This window comes from Syngnathus acus, chromosome 4, assembly GCF_901709675.1.
Source record: "Syngnathus acus chromosome 4, fSynAcu1.2, whole genome shotgun sequence".
NCBI lineage: Eukaryota > Metazoa > Chordata > Actinopteri > Syngnathiformes > Syngnathidae > Syngnathus > Syngnathus acus.
The window spans coordinates 2,031,218-2,058,127 of record NC_051090.1 but is presented as its reverse complement, the minus strand read 5'-3'; the positions used below and the strand labels follow the sequence as shown (position 1 = coordinate 2,058,127).

Sequence of the window (26,910 nt, the reverse complement as noted above, 5' to 3'; positions counted from 1 at the left end):
ATGTTGCCATCTGAATTTGGTAGGTCACTGCACCCACTGCTGCATTTCCATCGTCCCATAGTGTCCATTGTTGTGCTGATGCCTGAATATCAATTTGCTGTGCTTATTTCAGGGCTGCTATATACAGTACTTGATCTCAATGGAGATGGTGGGATGAGGTTGGAGGGGCTCCACAGAATGTCTCCAACGGCAACCAGTGACAGAGATGACTGCAGTGTCTCGGTGGTTGCTAGGGAGCTGCTGATGGTTTGCCAGGTTGCTAGGTCATGAGCCAGAGTGAAAACACATTTCACACTCTCTGACACTCAAGTTACTTCAGCCTCGCTTTGTTGCTTTGACACTCCATGTGCACGTCTTGTCGAATGCAGGAAGCCCATTTTGTTCTTATTCCGGTACCAGCGAGTGAATATTAATTTTACCGTAGCACTTTATTCATTGTGTATTTTTTATTTTGTAGATATAAATTATATATATATATTTTTTTTCTTATAGGAATTGTTTTAAATAAAAAAAAATTGCATATTTCCGCTTAAATAATATACTAACTCGCAAAATAGCATTGATTTACTATATTGATGTCATCACATTTGTGACTGTTGCATTTTTTTTTTTACATTCGCATCAAGTGTATATTGTAACTGCGTTCAAGGACTAATCAGGGAAAAGGATTCCCTTGCTACACTAATAATAAAGCAGAGATGGAGGAAACGGTGTCCTCGCCACGCTATTGGAATTATTGTGAGCTCCCTCGCTGGAGATGAGATTCATGTTGGGAGCTGCGGATTGTGAGTGATTCAAGCTCTTGCTCAGTTGGATGAAATCGGAATCACAGCCCACCAAAGGGACCTTTTTTCGATTTTATATGTAAAATAAAAAGAATATCCCCGTGTACAGTGGCGGTGAAAGGGTTCCCATTCCGCTGGGTAATTGTTTTGTCGGAAGAGCTTTTAATAAGAGAGTTGCCATGGCAACAAGGGCTTTCCTGCTCCTCTCATCAGCCTTGCACGCTTAGCCCATCTTTTCTGTCTGACACGACGCTTAGCAATTTAAGCACTTGTTCCTCAAAGTCGTATTATGAATCTCATAGAATGTATGTGACAGCTAGCATTTGGTCCTTTCAAGTCAGGTCCATAAATATTGGGACATTGGCACGATTGATGTTTTGGGGCTTTAAGTATCATCACAATGGATTTGAAATGAAACAAAGTCGAAATCATTTGGAAGGTGGATGGATTTGGATATACACGGGCCACTTTTCAAATCATAAAGTTCTACACATCTGTGAGCAACAAAAACCGCAGGGCAGCTCCGTTAACTTGCATGATAAGACCACAAGGGGGCGCAAAAGGAAACCGCGGGGCCTTTGCCATCTCAAACGCTATCAAAACAACATGCTGAAAATTTAGATTTTGGTTTGTCTAGTACTATTTTTAGACCATTTTTTCAGTAGTCTAAATTATAATCAAATAATCTAAATTCATTTAAGACATTCAATACAACAACTACATTTAAACAAGTGTACAACTGTATTTAAAGCAACTATTTAAAGATTTTAACTGTCAAGTTGTTGAATTGGGAGGCTTGCTAAAAGCTTTATTATGAGTTCCGCTTTGTTTTGTTTATTTAAAATCAATCTAAAGTAAAAGGTTGCCCAAAATGTTAATATAAAGTTATGGCTCAAATCTAGACGTACTATAAAACAAATTTGCAACATTATTGATTGAGAAACAGAAAATAATAAATCATTTAGTTGCCATCACCATCTACCAACATTCTGTAACGACACGTACGCCGTAAACACACTCATAAAGTTCAATGTTGGGATTCTATTTACGATGATACATCGTAGTTCGAATAAGCACACAAGTTGTTGTCCTCGACCTTTTTGCTCAGATAGCAGGAGGTGCCAAGTTGAGGTTAGGGTTCCTCTTGACACTTGACTCTTCCTGTCAAGCTGAACTAGACATTTACACTTAAAAGATTAAATGCATAGACAGAAGGTTGGTAGAGTACACGTATAAGGTCAAGGATATGGTGCCTAAATCCCTTTGGTTTGTTTTGACGATAGCAACGCACTTGATCATCAATGGTGAGTCTTTTTCTTTTGGTCGTGATAGTGTGCTACGTTCGAACACGACAATTATTTACAAAAAGAACGGTTAAATTTTTTAAAGCAAAGTAAATAAATGAAAGGAAGCTTACTAATATTATGAAAATTAAATTGACGTTATATTATTATAATAATTATAAAGATTAAAATAAAAAAAATATACAGTGAATCGATAAGATATTGGAAACATTGATTGACCTTAATCATAATTTTTAAAAAAAACATGCATTTTTACTCAAATTTAAAAGCATTATTTGCACTAAAAGATCATTCAAAAGTATTTGTTTTGTTCAACAATCGGTCTCCACATTGTGTCCAGGCTGCAGCCGAGCTCAGGTCACGGGGCTCCTGGGCCACGATGTCACCCTTCGGTTCACATTTAACACCAGCATCACAAATAGCAGCCATTTTGCAGTTTATTTAGTCGACGAAAAAATGGCAGAGTACTGTCCATGGAAAGGTTGCGCAAAAAAACACGGATTCGACATTTACTCTGAAAATTCTTTCGTATTTTTCCAAATTATAAACCTTACGGAAGAGCACAATGGCACATACAGGGCCACTTTATTCCCACAAAGCGAACCGCCCGAGGAAAGTAACAAAGTGCACCTGATCGTTCAAGAAAAGAGCAACAAAACCGGTAAGCGTATATTTCATATTGTTTATAATTTTCCCTTTTCTATGAAAAAACAATTCCATAATTACCTGCTTTAGAAATATCCAACATAGTGGAGTAAACATAGCTTCAACCCAAAAACTCAGTCTCACCTTTTCTTTCCACTCCCACAGTTCCTCATGAGCAGGAGCACAGAAACACAACCGAATATCAGCCAAGCATTTTTTCCACTACAACCATCACTGTACTTGTGGTCTTACCTGTCATCTCGTTGGCGGCAACATTGGCCTGGTTCTTTAGGTGTTATGTCCGAGCTCGAGGTATGGACTTGAGTTACTTCAGTTCTGGAGTTGATTTATTGGTGACCAGCCAAGGTTCCATACCTGTGAATATGCATGAACAACATTTACAGTCAATAATCCAACTTGACTATGTCAATGCACACCCTGCATTTTATGTTTAAGAATATTTTGATGATATTTTATACTCTTTTAAAGCTGTTCTCTAACCTGAACAGCTAACCACACAGGCCCACTCATGGACTATAAACATGTAGACGAAAAACCACATGTCCTCATTACTGGAGGAATTTCAAATGTCACAACAATGCAGTATTTACCTGCAACATATGCTTTTATCTCTTCAAGATGCGATTCATCAATTTAATAAATCAGTTCGCAATTGACAGAAGAATCCATCGACATTAGAATGATGTAATGACAACAACAATACTAGTAATAATAATAATAATTAGATTAAATATTAGATACAAAATTCTGTGATTTATTTTTGGAATAAAAATGACAGGACTTTGTTTTTTTTCGAGAAAAATAATGATCTGCTGAGTCATGATATGGCAACTTCAAAATATTAGGTAGAATCGTATGAATGAAAGAAAAATATGTTTGAATGTTTAGTGATTTGCTCAACTTTTGTTCTATTTCAGTCAATAAAGCAGATCAAAACTCCTCTCCCTCAACACAGGTGAGAAGCCATTCTGGGAACATGTTAAAACCAAATGTTTCATTTTCATTTTTGCTCTCATCTTAGGTAGCAACCGTGTCATCGAATAACATGCTCCAGGCTGAATTCGCTTACAGTGTGCTGGACTTTCCTAAAAAAGAATTCACGGTGTTGACCGACAAGCCAAACAATACCGACTATGTCAAGGTTTATCTCCCCCCTTATCAAAAATGAATGTGAGCAAAGCTTTGGAAAATGTATAAATGTATATACGCTATATTTACAACTTCATACATGATAATGCTCAGGAGGTGTCAACCGTTTCATTTTTATCATTATTTTTTTAATGTTGTTGAAAACCAGAAATAAAGATAGAAATTGAAAGTGTTCACAGAGAAAGTGTGTGTCTCTACATGCTTGTGTGGGCGGGTGGTGTGACAAATACACATGTATGGAAGTCGGCAGTATCACAAAAGGTTTGTTGTTTTTCTGCTGACACTTGTGGCTTTCTTCTGCGCTTTGTGAAGACCTGAAACCGGTGACATTTCTGAGAAACCGACCTGTGTGAAATGGAACACCTCGCTCTCGCTCTCTTCTCATACACACATACATGCAAGGTGTTATCTCTGAAACTCATGGAAACTTTGGGCTGGACTTCACTACTGCGATGTATTTCGATGTTCCTCGTGTTTACTTCAAGTTCCGGCAAAGGTAAATGAACATTCTTGTCATATTCTTTCATGGGATCAATATACGGTTGGCTAGAGAACATCTGTTCTTAAGTAGACTTTGCTAATTTGACACAGCAGTTTGAATTTGATTTCTTCTGAAAACTTCATCCTGAAATGATTTGTTTGGGTCAGAATGTGAGCCTCTTTCAAGTCCTCAGTGCTTCAGACGAAACAGCGAGACAACTGTTTACGACTGCGAATGGAGAATGAATACAACACGCAGAGATGTGGCATTTAAACTTCACTTTGAGTAAGAATTGAAGTATTAGTTAAATAGAAGTAAATATTGATGTGTGAAAGTATTGGAAAAATAATATGCTATCTATTATTCAATAAGCATTTTTGAAATACTACTTTCAGTGTTGTTTTGAACAACACAGTGAATAATACTGCCTGGAGACAATGAACTGTTTTTTTTTTAAATGAATGAACATTGAAAAATGAAAACATTTTGCACACTTTCTCTTTAAGATGCTCCTGTATGTGTAATGTGGAACTAACAGCGCCCCTGCTGGTTGTGGCCAATAAGTGCATGCCAAATGATGATTTGATGAAAAATGTACTTTTTAATTGCTTTTATATACATAGTTTTGTGTCAGGGTGGCTTGTCCACGACTATAACTTACATGATAACTCAATATGATGTAATAATGATAATAACTTCTGATACATACTTATCGGTAAAGTTGTCAACATGGTGAATTTTTTTTAACGTGCCCATTCATCTCCTATTCTGAGAACATGACTTGTTTTCTTCAGTAAAATCGATCATGACATCAGCTTTAAGATAAGAGAGACTCACACTCAGATCATTGAGGAGAAGCTCATCACATCTCGACGTGTTGAATTTTGGGTGGAAGCTCACGTGGGAGGCTCCGTGTGCAAATCGAACAAAACTTCGGGTATACTCAACCAAATAGGTGAGAACGCTGCATTTCAGGTTGCTTTGCTTTCTTACCATTATAATTATCGTAGCAGACATTCATTTTGCTTCTCAACGACAGTTAAATTTGAAGCACCAGAAGACATTTCAGTGACCTGGTTTCAAAACCACCTCAATGTGACCTGGAAGGCTGCAGAGAAATACCCGGCCTTGGCTGAGGTCTGGTTTCGAATAGATGAAACCAAGTCTTGGAAAAAGGTTCTTGTTCTTGACAGATTCCAATTTACATCTTTTCTTATTGTAATAATAAGTTCTCTTTTTTCTTTTACAGAAAGTGAACACCACAGAATTCAGGCCCAGTAAGATGGCATGTGAGTGTTCTTCAAAAATAACAAAAGTCTCGAATTAGGAAGGTTTGGTCAGATGGATGACTAACATTAAGTAACTTACAGTGACGACAGTCCTTATGCAAAGATATTTGAAAATATCAAATACATTATTCCATAGCTTTATTGTATTTCCTAAACAGATCAGCTAGCTTTCGAGACCCTGCAGAAGCATACATCTTACCAGGTTAAGCTCCGACATCGGACCACGGTGACCCGCACCCCCCTGTGGAGTGAATGGTCTCCACTCATCATTGTACCTGCAGGTGACATCACAATATGTCTTTAAATGTATTATTATTGTTGTATTTATCTGGGAGAAGTCATCTCGACTGCTCCATTGTTTTTCCACTGCAGAGCTTGAAGATAAGCTGGAGGTCAATGTGACGTTGAAACAATTAGAAGGTGCACGGAAGGTCACGCTCATGTGGAAGGTAAGTCCAAATTTGGATGATTAACACCAAAAAAAATCTAATTCATTATTGATTGATGGTTTTTAGCCAGTTGACCATGCAGCAGCAGTACCCAGTGTGTCATACATCCTGAGGGACACACAAACCTCCGAGGGATGTCCTTGTGAGAAGGAGGAGGAGATCCGTCCCACCGACAAGACAGAATACACAGACTACGTGTCCTACTCTCCGGTCAACTTCTCCGTCATCGCCAGAAACGCAGCAGGCTCCTCCCCCGTAGCCGTCGTACACATACCAGCAGAACCAGCTCCTCATTTAAAACGTACAAGTTATAAAGTCAATTTGGAAATGTTTACTAAGTCTTGTCATAAATACTGTCGTTTGTATTTTGCAGCTTGTAATAAAAAACTAGTGGATGCAAAACGGAACGAGACTAATCACTGTCTCGAGTGGTACAAGCTTCAAGATGGAGACTTGAAGCTCGTGGCAAGGAAGACAAAAAGAGACAAGAAACTTTTTAGAAAGAGTAAGTTATGAAAGAAATTTTAGGCTAACAAGACTATAAAAAAGTGTACACTTTTCACAAACTCAATATACTTTGTCTCGTTAGCTTAGAGAAATGATTCATTTTTGTTTTCTAGGCATCAAGGACTACGTGGGTTACATTTACTTTGAGCACCTGTGCATCGACGAGAAACCAAAGACAGTTCAAATGTGCGTCTATTATAAAAAAGAAAATGGTAAGTTGATTAGGTTTTTTTTTTCCGTCTTGTCATCCTCTCAATAAAAATCTGTATTTTTTTTTTTAATTCAAATTATCTTCATTCCTTCAGTTCCAAAAATAGCTCCTCAAGATCTTTTGGCCTTCAATGAAACGCATAATTCTGTTACACTGACATGGAAAGCCATTCCCGAAGATGATGCACGAGGTTTCCTAACACACTACAATGTGTGCAGTTTGAAAATAAATTTGGAGAAGGAGCACATTGGTGAGTACATGACTGACATCACCCAAAATATCACGAAACATTCTCAACGTTTTTCAATTGTATAAGTGTATACTGGATATATTTATTCCAGAATGTCACACTGCAGCAGCTTCCTTGTCAGAATACCGTGTGGAAAATTTAACACCTGTAACAAAATACAACTTTACTGTAGCTGGAGTTACAAAAGCTGGAGAAGGTCCAAAGGCCACAGTAACTCTCAAAACACAACCACTGAATCTTATGAAAGGTACCGGAACATTTATTTACATACTGTATGTAATATGCATGTTGATGGGGTACTTTTCTAATATTGCTCCCCCCCCCCCCCCCTCTCTTACAAATAGGATGGTTAATACTTGCCTTGGTTATGGCATTCTTGTTCATCTTTCTTTTAATGGTGTGCTCGTGTACCTGGAAAAAGTGAGTGATATATTATATATATATATATATTATATATAAATTAAAAAATATTTTTTTTTATTTTATTTATATAAAGTTAGTATTAAAGCGTGAACATTTGTTCCTCATGTTTTAGAATGAAAAAGAAGATACTTGTTCCACTACCAAAGCCTCCTATTTTGGAGTTTGCTGCTCATCAGGGAAAATCAGTCCATCAGGTAAATCTCTACTTATAGAATTTTTTTATCTTTATAATTTTAGTTATTTTATAAAGTTTACCAACAGATTTTTTTTTTGCGATGATGCTGAGTATAAAAGATAAAGGGGATTTGAAAACCTGCATGTGACATTGTGTGACCTTTCAAAAAGACTCATTTCAAAAGTCAGAAGAGAACAGGCAGGTAGTTTTTGCTGACATATTTCAGGAAGGCAGGCAAAGGTACGAAAGTCCTTGCCGTTGCCGAAAAAAAGAAGTGAGACAACTGTCACTTTTGGTTTTGACTTAGCGAGGAGAACACTGACCAGAACATATCCTGACCAATAACAGGATATGCTGGAGGAGAACGAGGAGGTGGTGAATGAAGTGACACTGCACAAGTTGCTTCCAAAGGAAGAGAAAGATTTAGAGGAGACCACCATGTCGTTGAACATTGACATCAAGAGGACAAGAGATGATGCTCTGAGCCTTTCTTCTACCCAACAAGCATTGAGGAGTTCCAAAGAGGAGGAAATGACAAACATGGAACAAGAAGATGTGCTTGCCTTGCTGCGCTACAGGAAAGGCTTGATCTTTGATATGAAGACGGACGAATGTTAAATTAACTGGCTCTTATTTTGACATGTTTGTTATCTCCAGAAATGTTCAATCACTATCTGATTTGAATTGACTCTATGTGTCATAGCAAGTCATTTTCAACCACAGAAGGGTGAGCCGTTTGTCCCCATATCATAAACTTTGAATAAATACTGGAGCAAATAAAAAAGGGTGGGACTCTGATTTTATGTCTTGCACGTTCACTCTTTGGCCACTAGAGGAGCCCGTGTGTATCCTCAACCTTTCGTCAGTTGCTATTTTACGACGAAGAAGAAAGTCCTCCATGTTGTGTTCGTGAAAAATGCACATGATGCTGTCTTAGCTCAACTAAACTTTTCTGTCTTTTCGCGTGTTGGTATTTTTTCGTTATTCGCGCGGATTTAAAGCTTCGGGGAGTGATTCTAAAATTCTAAAATGAGTGACTTTTCGTCGCTTGGGCTCTCTGACTGGCTCATTAAGCAGTGTAAGCAGTTAGGCATCAACAAACCGACTGCTGTCCAGGAAAAATGCATGCCAGCTATTCTAGAAGGTAAGACAGCTATAAATACGAACAACTTTTCATTTGAGTGTATAGTTTGCACACTTACAGGACTGTTGTCTCAAACGATGTTTCTCAAACCCAAACGATGATGACATGCTAGACAATGGTGTCATCTAACTAATAAATAAAATATTGTTTGCACCTAGGTCGCGACTGCATGGGTTGCGCCAAAACCGGAAGTGGGAAGACAGCAGCCTTTGTGCTTCCCGTGCTACAGAAACTGTCAGATGACCCTTATGGCATCTTCTGCCTGGTGCTGACGCCAACTAGGTTGGTGCTGCTGCTGGTTCACACTTGCTGCACTGTTGGGTCATTTAAAGGAATATCCACGTCTTCATCTCATGTTTTCAATTTAGGATTTTCTTTTCTAAAGGTGGCAGACCTCACACCGAATACAAAAGTGCTGATCAGTCTGTTAATATTACGAGTGTCACTGTGTTGTGATGCAGAGAGTTGGCGTACCAGATCGCGGAGCAGTTTCGAGTCCTGGGGAAGCCGCTGGGTCTGCGCGACTGCATCGTCGTGGGTGGAATGGGTACGAGCGGTCTGTGCCAGCAGCAACGTAGGCTCCAAATGCAGAATTGGTGACGTTCTGTGTCATTAACAGACATGGTGAGCCAGGCCCTGGAGCTTTCCAACCAGCCTCACGTGGTGGTAGCCACACCTGGTAGGCTGGCCGACCACATCCGGAGCTCCAACACCTTCAGCTTGAGGAGGATCCAGTTCCTGGTGAGTTGATCCAAAAAGATGGATCATTAAAGCCTATCATAATTAAATATTTGTCCTACATTTTATCTGGCAGATCTTGGATGAGGCAGACCGGTTGCTGGAGCAGGGCTGCACAGACTTCACCAAAGACCTGGAGGTGATCCTCGGGGTGCTGCCGGCCAAACGGCAGACTCTTCTGTTCAGCGCCACGCTCACCGACACGCTGCAGGACTTGAAGAGCATCGCCATGAACAAACCCTTCTTCTGGGAGAGCACGTCCGAGTAAGCGTCCTGCAAATCACGTGGCGCGTGGTGGAACGCTACTCTGAGTCAATGTCGTTACCAGGACGCGTACGGTGGAGGAGTTGGACCAGAGGTACATTCTGACTCCGGAGAAGGTGAAGGACGCCTACCTGGTACACCTGATCCAGACCTTCACGGACGAGCATGACGACTGGTCCGTCATTATCTTCACCAACACGTGCAAGTAAGATCTCAAAACAGATTAGTGGGGGGGACACTGAAATGGATTGCTTTGTGTGTACCGATTTTCTTTGCGGTCGGTCCAAAAAGACGCGGTTTTGATTTCCCACAGGAGCTGTCAAGTCCTCACCATGATGCTTCGCCAATTTGACTTCCCTACCATCAACCTCCACTCGATGATGAAACAGGTGAGAAACAACTCTAAAGAAAGATGTGTGAGCTGTGAGGTGAGCTCTCCTCTTTTGCAATTCCAGAAACAACGATTTGCCAATCTGGCCAAGTTCAAGGCCAGCGTCTATAAAATCCTGATCGCCACAGATGTAGCTGCCAGGTAAGAAGCTCCCCTACAGCACTTGGTGATTCATTTTTCATTTCTTACTCACTCACCTTTTGACTTTGCAATAGGGGCTTGGACATTCCAACTGTACAGGTTGTCATCAACCACAACACCCCCGGCCTGCCAAAAACTTACATCCACAGGGTGGGCCGAACAGCCAGAGCAGGTAGTCACCATTTCAACGCTTGTGCAACAATTAGACAATTCCTCACCTTGACCGAGTCTCATGAGGTGTTCTGTTGTTCCTCTGCAGGCAGGAACGGGGTGTCCATCACACTGGTGACACAGTACGACATCCATCTCGTCCACGCCATTGAAGAACAAAGTCGTAAGTCGTTAAACAGTCCACACAAACTCTTAATTTGCTGTCTGGTCAATTCATTGTCTTTTTTTATTTTCTTCAGAGACTAAAATGAAGGAGTTTGCAGTGGAAGAGAAAGAAGTCCTGAAGATCCTCACGCAGGTCAACGTGACCAAACGAGAGTGTGAAATAGTAAGCGCTTTGCATCATGTCTTCAGCTTTCACCTAATATAAATGCATTCGTTTTACTGCAGATGAAAACGATGGCCTGTCGTATTGTGTTTTTTTTGTAGAGGCTGGAGTCTACAGATTTTGATGAAAAAAAGGAGATCAATAAGAGGAAAGACATGATCTTGGAAGGAAAGGTAAGTCTTTTTTAAACACTTCAGTGTACATTCAGTTTACTGTATTGGTTCTAAAGAAAAGAAACTATGGTAACACAATTCCGATTTGGGGGTTTGTCTGATTCCAGGATCCAGACATGGAGGCAAAGAGGAAAGCAGAACTAGAGAAGCTCAAGCGCCAGAGAAAGAAATTCAAAGAGCAGATCCAGAAGAACATTGAGGGACAGCTCAAAAGGAAATTTAACAGCACACATAAGAAAAAGGCAAAACAAGGAACAGATTGACACTTGTTGGGGTGGTTTGCTCTTTTATTACTGTGCAATATCAAATACTTTCATATTTGTGACTGTCTGCAAATCAACATGACATTTATTTTATATAATAAATGAAATTATCAATTCGTGGCAGTATTTTCATTCTATCACTTCACAAGAAATGAGACTGCTCGTTTGTACTTCATATTTACATCCCACTGATGGATGACTCACTTAGATGTTGACAATTCATGAGACTGCAAAAGTTCACTACACATTACACGATGCAAACACGTTGGCTCCGATGACAAAACGTAAGCGATATTTTATTTTTTTTAAAGCCATTACATGTAAGAAACAGATCAAGCACAACTTGGTGACAAAAGGTAAAAACGAAATCTATACTTGATCAAACTAGAACCACAAGCAGTCTGAGAATCTAAAATCATTCCTCATGGCAACACGTTGCTACAAACTAGTAAAAGCAGACACACGACTGAGCAAAAATAAACAACAAAAGCAAGTAGAATTCAACAAGCTAAGGAATTCCACAACGCAGCTAAATCTGCATTGGATTCATCAAAATTCCACTGAAGCAAAAGAAAATATCCCATCCTCCATTGATTTCACCCCAGAGAAGGAAGGTGGCTTCCAAACACATGACCTGGCCTCATCTCTATACCGCATGGATAAAAATAAAAATGGAGCCCTGTGGTGTCTGAGGGCTCCAAAGCTGTTTTTTTCCAGACTTAACAGTACAGCCGTTTTTTTTTTTTTTTTAAACAAACGTATAGGCACTGATTCAAAGTCAAAAACTGCCATTGTCCATGGTTCAGTTCGACAGATTAGAAATTGTTTGATGGTTTCAACGCATGATGTCAAATGTTCTACCACGTTTGGCCTCTCCTTCACTGTGACTGGGCGACAACTATCAGTCTGGCATGATTCACAACGGCAAGTGTGTATATTTGCAGACTTACGTGTGCCTCGCCCGTTTCTTCCCAAGCCACCTTCCTTTTCTTCCCCTCATGTTCACGTGATCAACACAACAGGTTTCCTCAAGCATTGGGGGGGTTGTGTCGACTCTTAATTGAATTCACACCTCGTTACTCAGCAATGCTGCATTACGAAAAAGATTAGAGAAAGCAATAGCCATGACTGCTACAGAAAGTAGTTATTCAATGCTGGTCAGGTTATAATTTTTTTTTTTTTTACAATTTTGTGCTGATTCGAAAGCTACTTCAAAGAAGAAAATGGTCTCAAGAGTGCGGCATGGGTGGGATTTGTGAGCCATGCCTTGGAAAAAAGTCTGAAATCCCCTAAGCCAGTCCACCACTGATGCGTGGTGCAAAACCACTCCATTAGAAGACCTTGTAAAAGACCCAGTGGGTACCAAGGCAAGTGGTTCGGTTTCTCAGTTCCAGGCTCCAGATCGTCAGTGTCAAGCACAGAAAGTGTTTCCTTTCCTCTCCAAGGGAGAGAGAGAGAGAGAGAGAATGTGTGTCGACTTCCACTTTTCCTTCAGAGGCCGCTGAGGATTTTGGGACCCTCCTCCCAATATCGAACAAAATTTAGATCGGTCCAGGACTTCTCGTGACTTGGACATTTTTAGGATGATTTCTTCTTCTTTTTTTTTTTCTTTTTTTTAAGCATTGCTTGTTGAATCACTGGTTGTGCGATCCTGCCTCGTGCAAGTCTGGAGAACCAATTCTTCAAATTCAGCTGGAAAACTTGGAGTGTCACCCGCCCTCTTTCCTGGCGTCTGCGAGGCGAAGGATGTTTGTTGGACATTTGGGTTGGCATTTGAGCCTCGAGACCACCGGCGTGTCACCTCGCTTCCCCTCGGCAGCTCGACAACCCGTGGCCATCTTGTCGACTTCCCTCCTCGTTCCTTTGCACCGCCGTGGGTGCCCGCCTACTGCCCGTCCACCGGCCTTTTGCCTCTTCCTCGCCCGTCTCTTCGTGCCCTCGTCTTCCACCCTCTTATTTCTCTCGCTGGTCATTGGTTTGCTATTCCGTCGCTTTCACTCGGTGGTGCTTCGGTTGTAGCAGAGGAAAACAGGTATCCATTTTATGATTTTATTATTTCCCAGATTAAAAAGCTAGTGAACTAAGCTCAGCTCAAGCCTAGCTCACTCCTTCAAGCAACCTGCAAGGATGACAACACACTTGTTTAAACCAAAATCAACACAAATGACCATTTTTTCCCATGTGAGCAAGCGATTCTATGTTTCCCCTTTTAGAATTGAACTGCAGTACTCAGCCTAATTGCAAACCTAAATGATTTGCAAAAAGTCCCAAGTTGATGCACTTACACTCTAGTACTGTGACAGGCCAGTCACCCCACCATGCTGGTATGCACGTTCGCCCTGGTAAGTCGAGTCCTGGGACAAAGCCACGTCGATCTGGGACTTGAACTCGTCACCCAAGTAACTGTCCTGTAGAGATTGAAAAAAAGATCATTGGTTAAATGGATCTATTTGAGGCAGTGATTCTCAACCAATGCTACATTCATTACCTGGGACAGTTCGGGCTGGGAGAGACCAGGCTGACTCATCTGGGAAGGCTGGCTCATGGAGATGTAGCCTTGAGTCAGTGGCCCCTGCGAGAAGGACTGCGAGGCCCCGTCCTGGCTGGCTTGGCTGTTTGGTCCATGAGTGGCACCTTGGGCTGCTGAACCACGGGGCCTCTGGCGCCCACCGCGCCCTGGCTTATTCCCTTTCATAGCTCCACGCCCTGATCATGTAGAAGGATTTTAATACGGGATGAGTCCGTTTATCGCTTTATCTTTGCAATAGCATACCTGCAGCGGGGCCGTTAGTTTGGCCCAAGTAGCTTGGCGGAGGCATGGGGGGCATCACCAGGTTGAAGGGAATTGGGAGATTCATTGCAGCCATGTGGCCTGGGCCTGCCCCGATCATCCCGATCTGGTCGTGAGTTTGGAAGTACATGTTTGACGGGCGACCGACTGCAATACAAAAGAAACAGTCAACGGCGAGAACACCCTTGATGAATGTGGGAATTTTTTTTTGGATGTGAAATAAGCACCAGTATTACTGCGGTCGTAAGCAGAGCCAGGGATGAGAGCTTCACGGGCATCATACATCGCAGTGCTCATGAAACGTCCACCCTAAAACACAACCAAAGAAAAAATGATGTTGTTTTAGACTACAATGCTTAATTGTTGGAGACATTTCCCCCCAAAAATGTGACTTCTACTCCTGAGTGTTTCTAGAGCGGGGTTGTCCCGCTGTTGTCTCGACAGCAACTCACAGGATTGATGGTGTTGACCAGCTTGCGTGGCTTGCTGAACTGCATGAGACTCTCCCTCAGGTTGTTCAGGGGTCCCTCCACCAGGACTTTCTGCTCTTTGTAGTTGTTCAGCAGGTTGTTCCACAGTGGCTGCTTCGAAAGCGCCTTGGGGTTGCCCACGATAATCACTCCATATCTGCACAAAGGACACATCACATTGTCAATAAATACAACCGAGAATAGGCGTGTTGACTTTGATTATCTCAAAATGCCGCTTCCTTACTTGGCTCTGGTCAAAGCCACGTTAAGACGCCGCGGATCGTTCAAAAAGCCGATGCCCTGGTGCTCGTTAGCGCGAACGCAAGACAGGATGATAAAGTCTTTCTCTCTGCCTTGGAAGGCATCCACACTTGCAATTTCCACTTGCTGTTATGGGACAGGATAACACAAGCATATGCAATTTTTTTTTAACATGAGGATTTCAAGAAACAAGAAAAAAGGTTGGCATGCTTTAGGGCTGGGTGGTGTACCTGATAGAGTTTAGTGTGCAGAGAGCCACTGAACTGCATGTATTGGACCAGGTACGAACGCTGACCCTCATACGGGGTGATGATTCCAATCTGGTCCGGCTTGGCACCCGCCTTCAACAGCCTGGTGGTGATCTTCTCTACATTTGCAGCCTCAGTCCTTAACGAGGGAAAAAAAACATTACGCACTGAATCCAATCAAGGAGCAAGAAATGGCTTACTGTTGAAATAAACAGTGGGAATTTTCCTCCCAGAGTATGTTGCAGTGGACTGTTACCTGTTCAGGTAGGAAGTTCCAGAGCTAGCAATTTCCTCCTGGCCTTGTGTCACATAAAAGAACATTGGTTTGTCTGGCTGTGGCCACTGGAAGTCAAAGCCCTTCTTGATGCGGTCAGCTGGGAAAAAAAGTTAAAAAGAACTCGTGTTTTTCATCTCTGCGGGTAAAAGATAGAATTCTCCTCAGTTCTCAACACGGCAAAATTGATTGGCGCAAACCTGCTGTGACGCCATTCTGCAAGGAGCCCTCGTAGAAGATGTTCGACGGGAAGGCGCTGAGAGCCGGATGCATTCGGTATTGGACCTGAAGGCGAATTGGCCGGATCCCCAGAACCACCAGGCGCTCAAACAGGGACTGGGACAACCCTGCTTTGGCTGCCTTCTTACACATCACCACAGGACCAAGCTGGCAGTGATCACCCACCAGTATGAGCTACACGGTGGCAAAAAAAAAAAAAGTAAATATTAGAGATGGGACTGACTTTGAGACAGATATCCTTTACATTCAACAACCTACCTGCTTTGCTCCTAGCACAACAGGCACCATACACTCAGGCTCGGTGGCCTGGGTGCTCTCGTCAATCAGGATGGAGCGAAACTGCATCTTGGCCAGGCGAGGGTCCCCTGCGCCAACGCAGGTGCAGCAGATGACATCGGCGTTCTGCAACAAAAGACAATGAGTTCCTCGTTTCAACTGCACTCAAAGTCACAATCAACTTTTAACTTGAGAGAATTGAATTGGACTCACCATGAGCAGCTCCCTCTCCGCGGTGCGTTTCAAAGCTCGATAGCGCTTCTCGTCGGCAGAAGACAGTTCGCCGGTCTCATCCTTCAGCTGCTGAAGTTTCTGAAGTTCTGGCATGCTAAAATTCAAACGCTACAGGATGACTACAGAAACTCCACATAACACGGCCAATTCAAACACAGGGTTTAAGATTCGAAGACTCGGAAGTGGCGTTCGACATTTCAAGGTCACAAATGGCGAGTGTCGCACGGCAAGAACTTGCTGACCCCTGGCACGAGATTCATTCGATCGCTCCCGCACTTGCTGTTTTTGATTTGATTGCTTCCGATTTATGGCTTGGAAGTGTTTTTCAAACAATCACTCGAATTACGGTTTTACTCTCCTATGTCGGCACAGGTCCGTGAAACAGGAATTGATTTCTTGTGGCAACAAAGCAGAGGCACTCCATCTCCATAGATAGACTGACCTGTCCATATTGCTGATCTGATTATGCAATGCCAGGAAAGACACTGGTGACTCGATAGCTTCACGGCTCTTCGCGCACAGCCTGACCACCTTGAGGCCAGTCTTGTCAATCTTCTCGGTCAACTGGTCCACTGCAATGTTACTGGGAGCGCACACCAGGACTGGTCTACGAAGACAGGAAGAGACGGTAGATCGCGACAAAGACGAATGACGGGATTCAGAACTAATGTCAAGACGAAACCCTTCGAGATGATTACCCGTTGCCCTGACGTGACAGGTGGTAGACAATAGTGGCCGAGGTGACAGTCTTGCCGGTGCCAGGAGGACCCTGGATGAGGCTGAGAGGCCTCTGCAACACCGTCTTCACAGCGTACACCTACGCACGACGGAACATCATACAAATAGGAACATCAAAACCTTTTCTTTTAAACTGCTTAATTAGCGACAAAGCACAACGTCCAAAGAAAGAAAACCGGAAGAAAAAGATTGACCAGACTGACCTGTGAGTGATTGAGATCAGGTAGGCCCTGGGCAGTGAAGCGCTTGGGCAGCTGACACTTGATGGTAACATCTTCCACTTCGTGACCCAGGAGCTTGTGGTAAATGTAACCTGACACTGAGGTTTCATCCACGGCAAAGGTCTTCAGAGCACTCTGCATTCTGCAGGAGAACAAGCATGAATGGTTAGCATCGCTGTCAGACACAGATATCGTTTGGAGTGGCTCTTATTTGACAATCTTGCAAATTTTTGACTATATTTCTATGATTCAAAAGTTCCTTCAGTGTTCACCAAATCATATTATGACACACCATCACATCGTCCCGAGTGGTATTACTAGATGTTACAAAGCTGCTGAAAGAGTCTACCTGTCAAACGAAGTCGCCTTCCACACAAAGTCCACCTGGAAGTTATGAGGAATTTCCACAGGGGCTCCAACACTGCTCCGCAGTTCAATAGCAATCTCATCCCCGTAGTCTGTTAAAAAAAGTTGTTAGGGAATTCTAGATTTTTGAGAAACGTCTAAAGCCGCCACAGTGAAGCTGTAAGATCACAATAACGCCACTACGAGGCAGCGATAGCTCAGCCTGTAATTCTGGAAAATAATGATCCGTGAAAAGGATACTGTCGGGGACCTTGATGACATGGCCGATCCCTTTCCAAAGCGGGGCCAGGTCACCTTTGTAGCGCAGGCAGATCTCATCACCTTGCATCAAGCGCATGTCTGATATTTGCAAAGAACACATGCGGTATGGTGTTAGAATGTTTCACATTTCCACTCAAAATAGACTTGCTAGTGAATCCACAATGTGTATTAAAAAATAAAAACTGACTCGAAGCCAGTCAAGAACAAAACTAAGCAAGCACACATGCTACTAAATGATGATGGTTGGAGGAAGTGCGCAGTCAGTGGGAGGAGATTAGATGAGGATCTTTCTGCATGACTGGGAAGAAGTGAATCTCAGGAATTACCACCTGAATCGGTCTTCGGTAGAGTGAAATATGCAATCCGCTTCTTATTCAGGCCCAAGTCCCACCTTACTGTTATATTATCTTGGGTCTGCAGAAGGAGAAAATGGAGAGACAATGATTTAATCAAAGACATACCTACCAACCTGCAAAGTTAGTACATAAATAAACAATATCTGAAGAGGCTTCAAATGATCATTCACAAGAGCAATACCTGAGACTCCTTGAGCTTCTTGTCATAGTCTGCTTCCAGTTTGACCAAAGGGCCAAAAATGTTTTGGTACTGGTAGGCATCCTCGTAGCGCAGCAACACATGTTGGGGCTCCTCATCGACACCAGGCTTCTCCAAGTCCTCCAAGGTGGCGGTGGGGTTGTCCTGAAGGAAAGACAATGGGCACCATCAGGATTAAATTTGTTGTGCCAGTAAGCGAGCAATCACTCGCATCACTCGACAACAGAATAGCTTTCCAGCGTGTCCGACCGAGGTCTACCTTCCAGAGTTCCTCCAGCTTGTTGATCTGTTGGGCAGTGATCTGCCGGGCACGCAGCTGCTCTTGCTCCGACGGGATCTTCACCAGCCACGAGAGAAAGCAACGGTCTTGGATCAGCGGCTGCCACTGGGAGCTATCCCAGTTGATGTCTTTCAGGCTACTCTGGCTGGCACAAGGCTGCCTGTGGAGAGATGAAACATTCACACAGACACGGGGGAACACATTAAACTTGAGACTGCCCTTCTTCTGACGGATGGATGTGTGTTTCAGTCAAGTCAGCCACGGTCACTTGCCTACAGAGCAGCACGACTACAGAATCAGCCTTGGCAGGGATGAATCCCAGGAGGAAGACATTACGACACCCGCAGTTGTAACACTCCAGGACGGTCTCTCCCAAGGGTCCATCTTTGTGAAGTGTCACCTCTTTGCATTTGGCTCGCACCAAGTGGTTCACGATGTGGCTACAAGTCAGCGGATGAGAAGGATTAGAAAGCGTCTATTTCATCTTTTCTGTCATTCAGTGGAAGCTCTGAGTCAAAATATTTATGAGGATGCCTACACACCTGCCAGATGTATTTCCACGTCCATTGCAGAACCACTTCTTGCTGGTGTTGCAGTACACCACACAGGCTGGATCGTGAATGCCACAATAGCTGCATGAAAAGTGTTGGATGGATGACGTGGATTTTAATGGATGTCGTCAAACCGTAGAAAAGATACATATTTAATATTCTTGAATAGGCTGTTAACTATCCTGCCACTATGCAAAAGAAGTTTAACTGGCGTATTGAGTATATTCAAAGAAAGAAGATCCTATCACGACAACATTTTGTTATGCAAAACATGTACTTCCACATAGGCAGTTAAAACAACATAACACAAAGCCTATCTAATGACCACAAGGCCATCAAAGTATACTTTAGTTATTTGCAGAAGGCAATCATTGACAGCATTGTGGTAGAAATATGAACCAAAGTGAAGCCTGTTATTACACATGGAGGAGTTTATTAATTATACGTTTAAGCACTCCTTTATTATTTCGAAACAAACTACGAACATTTAGGATTTTGACGTTGGTGTGTTCGTGCTTCAAATCCACTGTTGTATCTCGACAACTAGTTAGTGAGTCCGTTAACTGTGTAGGTATTCCTCGGTATAAACAACGTGTTGCTGTCAAGCTTACCTGCAAGCATGCACGGGCAGGTCCTTGGTGTAGTACGCGTCTTCTTCATCCTCCTCAAAATTGAGTTCTGCCAACAGCTGACTGGCTTTGACCACAGAATCTTCCACTCCGCCGTTGTGGAGACCATCATCGGGACCGTTAACCTGCAGCACAACGCAAGCTTTACGTCTAGCCTAGCATAGCAATAACGTGTTATGCTAACAACTCGAAGCTAATATTAGCTGTGAGAAATCACATTGCGGAAAAGACGCTCTAACAAAGTTTCGTTAGGGTCGCCATATTGTCAAAGCACGTTTTGTCATACACAATTGAGTACTAAAATATGCCGATTGATTTCCGACAAGATTTTATGGCAAACAAAAGCACACGTGAATACTTTGTGGCTCAGTCGGAAGGGTAGCTTAGCAACAAGCTAACAGTCGCATACGTCCAATAATAATAGCGGGTTAGCATAGCATCCAACGCTTTCGCAGCTAACTAGCTTCGGCTAACGTCAGTACACCGCGCGATGATGTTTGTCGCTGGCACAAAAAAACAAGACGCAAACCTGGCCGTCAAGCTGACTCGGAGTCTGGCCCTGGGTCTGAGTCTGGCTCGGGAGAGTGAAGTCGGTGAAGTCGTATTCGGAGCCCTGGGTGTCCGCTCCGAGCAACTCCGCTTCCTCGGTGTCCAAGAAGGTGAGGGTCTGGGAGCTTGGCCCGTACGCCTCCACACTCATCTCGACTCAAGTTTGGGTTCCCAAGTGTTCTCTGCCGTTCGTCCAAAAGATTACAGTCCGCACCTTGTGTGCTTGTCGCCAAGGGAACGTGAATTCGACACGTGACGGTAAAACTGGAGGTAAAATGGTACCGAACAGAACCTCGGTGAAGGTCCAGTAGCCACGGATTTCTTTCTGTGCGGCGCTCGAAGTGTGACGTCCCTCACGTTGACAGTGAGCAGCAGAGAGAGGCGAACACATGAAGAGCTCTCACTCAGGGCTCGTTTCCGGGTGTCGAAAGACAAACGCCAAAAAAGCTTTGCGACAAATGGCAAACTCAAAGACGTGCAAGTGATGCAGCTTTTCTGCGGCCCACTGTTACGTCATCACCGCAATTGAGTGTATTTGTGAGAAAGCAAAATTCTTCACAAAGCAACATTTTATAATTTTTTCTCCACTTCTTCCATTTTTTTTTTGTCTGAGCTGAAATCATGTCTTATATTTAGCAAAGGTCTTTGATGTAACCCTCCAACTGAAATTGTATTGAAATCTTAAGTTCTGTATTGCTTTTTTAAATTTGTGCTTTGTCCTTTTATATATGTTCATCCTGCAAATGGAAAACTTGAATGTCTGTCTGTATGCTATGCAACTAAAAAAAAAAAAAAAAAAAGAGAAAGCAGAATTCACTTCACTTGGTCTAATTTAGCTTCATCATTTTTACTTTCTGATTACAATTTTGTCAAATAAAAAATGGCAATGTGCTTATCCCCCCTTAAAACAGCCATGTGAAATCACAATAACAGAGTAATTTTCACCCTAAATAATAATAATTTCAATTACCAATGTTATACTCAATCGCAGCTAACAGTTGCAAAATGCTTATTCATACCAAAAAAAACACCACACCAATCAGTTATCAACATCTCAATTATCTTTATTTAAAAGCCTCCTCATATAAAGCCAATCTTACTTATTGTAACAGTGCTCTGATAATGTCAGAAGCGGAGAACAGGCCTTTCATGGGATGTTCCCTTACAGAGGTACAGTACTTACAATAACTCACAGTCATAATGTTGCGCCCCGCTTTGAGATTAAAAAATAGTTTTGAGGTAGCCACGCATTTGCCTGGATAAATTCAAATATATCTTTGAACTGACCGGCCACCCAACATTTAAGGCCTTATCCAAACAAAAATAAATAACAGCAAGGCACAGGAGTTAAAAGGAAAACATACTAGCTCTACATTTGTGAGCAGCTGTTAGGTGCAGCACGACCCCATTCACAGACGTACTTGCACTCACAATGCCACGCCCCGTTAAACATCAGCACCTACCAAACTTGCCCGGTCAGCAATTAAACAATTGACAGAGTAAAATGAAATGTACAATGCTGAACAAATGTATTAAACCACCAGTCACCAGCACCATTTTTTTTCCCTCTTCAAGAATAACAATTTTATAATAACTATATTTTTTCGATCATTAGAATTCTATTATAGCATTATACAAAAATCACTTTGGTTTTATTCTCTGTGTACAGAAACATGAAGTATGATTATGTCAATTACTAGTGCTGTTAATTTAGGGCAACTATCCCCCATATGTTGGGTAGTGGTTTAATAAATGTGTTCAGCAGTGTACAAGTTCTGCTTCAGGTTACTACTTTTACGGCAAGAAAGAAAATAAATCAACTGGCCGAACATGTTCGTCTTAATTGGAACTGAAAGGCATGAAACAAAGATACATAAGTAAGCCAGAGTAAATATTGAGAGGAACTCAAGATTTTTCTACGGAAAATAAGTTTATGTTCAGCAACATATCATAATAGCAATAAAGTAAAAAGTGGAAAAGCAAGAAAGTGCTAGAAACCATAATTTCCGGCCCAAATCTGACTTGACACAATGTCACGTGTATTGTTACGTATGAGCAGCTATAAATGGAATTCAAAAGCCTAAAAGTTTCCAGGCTGCACAATTTGGTGAAGGGGAAAAACATTGTACTGAACTGGTCGCCAGCCAATCGCAGGGCACAAACAGACGGAAAGGCCAAAGGTCAAGCACAAAGATTTTCAAATAATTGTGCAGCCCGGTAAACCCCGACAAGCAGGAGATCTGTTAACATCATATTGCACAATCAGATCTCAGGGGGGTTGAATTATTGGTCAGAAATGGGCCACAAAATGGAGGGAATGTGAGCTGGAACCAACCCTAACCCAATTCTAAACCACCTTTGTAAAAGAAGGTAAATTCACAACTTCTTATAAAGAAAAAGAGTCCAGAAACAATTCAACATCAAATGTGAAATAGCAGAGATAGACTTAAGAGGAAGATGGATGGAGAGAGGAGCAGCGGGTTTTATACTCAAGAGTTCCTCCATGAATATTTTAATCACGTATAAGTCTATACACTTATAGACTTGGAATGATTTTTGTATTGAGAATTGAAACAAAAATTCAGAAGTAACCTGGAAGCTTTGGTAATATGAATAAGGCAAAATCCTGAAATGGAAGGATATATATTAAAAAAATCCTAATTCATCCCAAATGTGACTCCTGTAACTATGTCAGTAACCCTAACACTATAAGGTGCAATACTAGTAGCCACATTTGGAGTAACGCTGTGTCGGATCTGCTATACTCTGTAGCAACTATAAAAAAAAAATTGTTTGTGTGTGTGTCAACAACAAATCTTCCTGTGCTTTGGAGGGACTACAACTCTAAACATATTCACAAATCCAAATTTTAAAGTGGGACAATCTTGTTTGATTTTTCTCAATCGCAAAATAGTTAAGCAAGGAGAGACGAAGAAAAAGGTTCCTACACACTGAAGCTACCGTGATCTCAGACAGGACGAGAAAAAGAAAGAACTTGGCTACTTGTGGTCGAGTGCAATTTGTCTTGCGTGGCTGGAGAGGCTGGCTGGCTGGCTGGCTGGCTGGCTGGCTGGCTGGCTGGCTGGCTGGCTGGCATCAAGAGGTCACTTAGTGGAAGTGTTGCTGGCATTGAATCTTCTCCTTGGCGTTACCCAGAAGTTCCAGCATCTCCCGGACGATGGCTTGCAGCGCGCGGCCCAGGTCTTCGCCGCTGTACGGCTTCCCGAGAGGCGGCACGTGGATGAAGGCCGAGCGACCGTGGCTCATGTGCAGGGATGTGTAATAAGTGAAGTCGCACAGATACCTAGAAGAAAAGGGCTTCATCTTAATTTCCCTCAGAAGTTACAGCCACGCATCAAACCGCAAAATAAATACCTTCCGGCATCCTTGGAGACGGACACGGCAACTCCCAGTCCAGAGGCAGTCACTCTCTTGCAGACTGATTCCATGTCAATAACGGAGTCAATACAGTCTGGGCCTCCCACGACGCAACATTGGGAGTCAGGACAGAAGCTGCTGTTGTCCAAACCTTTATAGCCATGATTTCTGCCACACTTCTCTAAGGTGACAGTGGTGGCCATGCCTGAGACGCCCACATGAACGACCAGCTGGAAAATAGACAAAAAAAATATTATAAGTGCCATATCAACATCAAATCTTTTCATTCTTCAATTTACCATTGGGTGATACTTCTTCCATAGTGATGGAACTAAACTCTGCACTGTTTGGTACTCGACAGGAACCTCGTAGACCTGCAAGTCCACTTCGGTGCCAAGCCCGAGCTTCTTCAGCTCCTGTCAGGGCACAGAAAGACATTCAGGTATTCGTGACGGCAATACAACAATAGTCTTGACGCCGATTTGAGACACACAACAAGACAAATGTGTCGACGCACTGACTCCTCCCCTTCATCTCGATGCGGGACAAATCGCCCTGGACGCTGACCCCCTCTGCCCTAAAAGGAGGCTCGTTTGACCACGTCCGTGACCTTGCCACAAAGCTGCCTTTTGTTTGCCTTTAATATCCTTATCAAGTTTGTCTAGACACCCTGACAACCAATATCTACCCCACCCCATCTCCCCACACACACACACACACACATGCACCGTTAGGAACCCCAGCAGGACCCCGGGACACCTGCGATGCAATGCTGTATAGCAAAGGCCATTCAATTAGCGGCTCGTGGGCCACATGCGGCCCAGAACCAACCTCTGAGTGGCCCAGCATGCTTGAATTGAATTGCATTGCATTCCAGAGATGCTTTGCAAGATTGAAACAATTCCTACAGTGTTAGCGGTAATGCAATACTCATGTAGTCTATCCACATTGTGTTGTTTTGAAGCTAACAGCTAGCGTTGCTAAAAACAGTGGAAAGATACTCAGGGAAAAAAAACGACTTTAAAATATACAATTGACAATGAAAACCACAGATTTTTTGGGCCCGGCTACATTTGTTGATTTGAAAATGAACGATAATGATACATTTATTTGATTTTAGCATGTAAATCGCTGATCTGTATTAAAAGCGGTTAAACTCACCTGTACCGCAACCCAGCTGGCATTGACTGTATGCTCTCCGAATGGCCCAAAACCTGCAAAATATTGATTTTATTTGTATGAAAACTAAAATATTCTCCCCTTTCTTTATGTCACATTTAGGGCCATCACAAACAAATCCTTTTGGGGATTAATTATCCTATCGATTATTAAGGTAATGAACAAAAAAAACGTTTTTTTTTCTATGACCTGCAAAACCAGAAACGACAGACGAGAGCTATTCCCTCACACAGCCTTGTTTATATTGGAATCTCCAGCCAAGCAAGCCCCCTCCACCATCACTCAAAGGGTCAGCGAGTCCCTGGGGGTTGGGTGGAGGGAGGATCAGTCCGTCTGACAGGCTGCTGAATAGAAGCAGAGTGAGGGGTCGCTAGTTGCCAGCCGGCAAGCTATTGTGAGGAGGCCGTTCCCAGGCATACTATACATCCAGCATCAGCTGGGACGCCTTTGTGTCTGGACCATTGTCAAGTCGCTCCCCGTGCTACTTCTCTTTACATTTAACAATATGATGTCCCTTCAAACGTGCTCAATTGAGAAGCAATGCAGACGTACATTTGAAGTGGTTATGCTCACGGAAAGGAATCTTGTGTCAAATTTGCCATTCGCTTTCAAGAGTTGCAAAGCAGTCGCATAGCCACAAAACCTGATTTAAGTGTCAGATCGTAAATAAAGACTCGAAACACAGCAACAAGGATGTAAGTCATTGTGAAATTCACTTTGTCCAGCACAAACAATAAATAAACAACACTGTAGTACAAGAAATAGTTAATCTGATAAGTCAATAATGGTACTAACAAAAACAACAACAATAAAACATCACCTGTGAATCAGCAGCCAGTTTACAATGGCTTGGTTGTTTTCTTTATTTGTCATTTGCACCCTGTTATTCTTTTCCCGTCGTTCTACACATTTGCACAATTGCAGCGTTTTGGCAATGATATTTTCTTTAGCTTTTTCGAAAACTGCTGTTGTTTGTTTACATTTAAAGTTCAGCTTGCAGTCATCGCCAGTAACGTCATGCACGCCCCTATACTGATCAATGGAGATTTAAATGTTTCTCGAATCTTCCCCACAATATGCATGATTACTATCATAATAATGCCAACTTGGTTAACATGTTTTTCGGGTTAAAACATTTATGCAACCACACGAGTAGTCCGGATTGCATAATTACAAGTACATTATCATAAAACTTTGTTGTTGTTTCTTAATCGTGACAGATCAAGTCGTTTTAACAGTTTCCTGCAAATTGGTTTCGTTTGGCATCGTAGCCCAGCATGCAAAGAAAAAAATAAATGTTGCACTAAATCCTCAAGCATGCAGTTGCGTTGTGTTGAAATAGTACTTTCTGCAAAGGCAGCTGAGTGGAGCAGAAACAGGCCGACGCCATTAGCGTTCGAGCAACTGTCATCAACAACTAAGCAACTTTTTTTCCCCACTACTTCCACCCACTGACAAGCTAGCCTTGAGACTCAATAAAAAAAAATCAATCAATATGACAGTACCTGTAACGACGACAGTCCGTTTACTGTTGTCCATTTCCCGTCGTGAGACGTCGAGTGTTTCGGTGTTTTATTAGGTCTGTGTTGTGCAGCAAGACCATAAAGTCTCCCTCGTTGAGCGTTGAGCCAGCCCCCTCTCTGTGGCTGTGCAGGCAAAGGGCCAACAACCACAGATCGCGAACGACCACCAAACACCCAGGGAGTGAAGGAGGAGTGGTGACGTCACAAGACGTCACCACGGCTATGGCAGCTCAAACGTGTCAAGTAACTGATAAACAAACTAGCACACTACGGTCGTCAGCTGTTTTACTTCTTCAACGTGCTCATGCCAAAAAAAAGAAATTAAAATCAATTTTTGTTACCTGTTTAAAAAATATAATTCATTCATTCATTCATTCATTCATTCATTCAACCTTTATTTATCCAGCTAAGATTCTTTTTTGCAATCACCTGACTGCAGACAGCAGAGTAAAATTTATTTTTAACATGACCTAAGCTTATAATAATAATAATAATAATAATAATAATAATAATAATAATAATAATAATAATAATGTGATTTTTAAAAAGAGTCAAACGTGGCATTCTTTGAGCACTCAAATCTA

The 26,910-nt window shown here is 42.4% G+C and overlaps 5 protein-coding genes and 1 long non-coding RNA gene across 9 annotated transcripts; 3 read left to right on the top strand and 3 right to left on the bottom strand.

The window, feature by feature from the left end:
- Positions 1 to 1,867: 1,867 nt before the first annotated feature.
- Positions 1,868 to 4,399, top strand: LOC119122178. Its single transcript, XM_037250406.1, has 5 exons — positions 1,868 to 2,089; positions 2,430 to 2,750; positions 2,900 to 3,046; positions 3,673 to 3,710; positions 3,777 to 4,399. The coding sequence occupies exons 1-5, from the start codon at positions 2,032 to 2,034 to the stop codon at positions 3,921 to 3,923; spliced, it is 711 nt and encodes a 236-aa protein (XP_037106301.1). The 5' UTR covers positions 1,868 to 2,031; the 3' UTR covers positions 3,924 to 4,399.
- LOC119122179 lies at positions 2,516 to 5,951 on the bottom strand. Its single transcript, XR_005097810.1, has 2 exons — positions 5,874 to 5,951; positions 2,516 to 3,109 (listed from the first exon to the last, which is right to left on the bottom strand). It is a non-coding gene; the product is annotated as an uncharacterized LOC119122179 (long non-coding RNA).
- il12rb1 (interleukin 12 receptor subunit beta 1) lies at positions 5,076 to 8,475 on the top strand. Its single transcript, XM_037250404.1, has 13 exons — positions 5,076 to 5,340; positions 5,425 to 5,561; positions 5,635 to 5,674; positions 5,833 to 5,955; positions 6,047 to 6,123; positions 6,190 to 6,424; positions 6,497 to 6,628; positions 6,744 to 6,842; positions 6,936 to 7,091; positions 7,183 to 7,338; positions 7,436 to 7,511; positions 7,627 to 7,708; positions 8,038 to 8,475. Exons 3-13 carry the CDS (start codon positions 5,668 to 5,670, stop codon positions 8,305 to 8,307), a joined length of 1,413 nt encoding a protein of 470 aa, XP_037106299.1. The 5' UTR covers positions 5,076 to 5,340; positions 5,425 to 5,561; positions 5,635 to 5,667; the 3' UTR covers positions 8,308 to 8,475.
- A 97-nt stretch (positions 8,476 to 8,572) lies between these two features.
- On the top strand, positions 8,573 to 11,418 carry ddx49 (DEAD (Asp-Glu-Ala-Asp) box polypeptide 49). The gene is made up of 13 exons (XM_037250403.1): positions 8,573 to 8,833; positions 8,992 to 9,115; positions 9,295 to 9,380; positions 9,453 to 9,574; positions 9,648 to 9,835; positions 9,900 to 10,040; positions 10,149 to 10,224; positions 10,291 to 10,367; positions 10,442 to 10,539; positions 10,627 to 10,701; positions 10,778 to 10,866; positions 10,968 to 11,039; positions 11,147 to 11,418. Exons 1-13 carry the CDS (start codon positions 8,719 to 8,721, stop codon positions 11,300 to 11,302), a joined length of 1,419 nt encoding a protein of 472 aa, XP_037106298.1. The 5' UTR covers positions 8,573 to 8,718; the 3' UTR covers positions 11,303 to 11,418.
- A 1,059-nt stretch (positions 11,419 to 12,477) lies between these two features.
- On the bottom strand, positions 12,478 to 20,638 carry upf1 (UPF1 RNA helicase and ATPase). Of its 3 annotated transcripts, none has more exons than XM_037250402.1 (24): positions 20,227 to 20,638; positions 19,680 to 19,822; positions 19,060 to 19,149; positions 18,790 to 18,957; positions 18,497 to 18,677; positions 18,220 to 18,381; positions 18,009 to 18,096; positions 17,662 to 17,760; positions 17,405 to 17,513; positions 17,038 to 17,197; positions 16,795 to 16,913; positions 16,539 to 16,703; positions 16,076 to 16,190; positions 15,845 to 15,988; positions 15,547 to 15,760; positions 15,329 to 15,446; positions 15,055 to 15,211; positions 14,808 to 14,950; positions 14,546 to 14,720; positions 14,330 to 14,402; positions 14,076 to 14,240; positions 13,791 to 14,008; positions 13,588 to 13,710; positions 12,478 to 13,421 (listed from the first exon to the last, which is right to left on the bottom strand). In XM_037250402.1, the coding sequence occupies exons 1-23, from the start codon at positions 20,395 to 20,397 to the stop codon at positions 13,591 to 13,593; spliced, it is 3,297 nt and encodes a 1,098-aa protein (XP_037106297.1). In that variant the 5' UTR covers positions 20,398 to 20,638; the 3' UTR covers positions 12,478 to 13,421; positions 13,588 to 13,590. The 3 variants fall into 3 exon arrangements, with proteins under 3 accessions (XP_037106297.1, XP_037106295.1, XP_037106296.1); XM_037250400.1 differs by having other exon boundaries at positions 14,321 to 14,402; positions 20,227 to 20,637; XM_037250401.1 differs by having other exon boundaries at positions 14,321 to 14,402; positions 18,012 to 18,096; positions 20,227 to 20,637.
- A 647-nt stretch (positions 20,639 to 21,285) lies between these two features.
- On the bottom strand, positions 21,286 to 26,542 carry LOC119121514 (pyroglutamyl-peptidase 1-like). 2 transcript variants are annotated; one of them, XM_037249113.1, is made up of 6 exons: positions 26,309 to 26,542; positions 24,786 to 24,838; positions 23,924 to 24,040; positions 23,622 to 23,854; positions 23,327 to 23,550; positions 21,286 to 23,286 (listed from the first exon to the last, which is right to left on the bottom strand). In XM_037249113.1, exons 1-5 carry the CDS (start codon positions 26,340 to 26,342, stop codon positions 23,355 to 23,357), a joined length of 633 nt encoding a protein of 210 aa, XP_037105008.1. In that variant the 5' UTR covers positions 26,343 to 26,542; the 3' UTR covers positions 21,286 to 23,286; positions 23,327 to 23,354. The 2 variants fall into 2 exon arrangements, with proteins under 2 accessions (XP_037105008.1, XP_037105007.1); XM_037249112.1 differs by having other exon boundaries at positions 21,286 to 23,301; positions 23,342 to 23,550; positions 26,309 to 26,541.
- Positions 26,543 to 26,910: the final 368 nt, after the last annotated feature.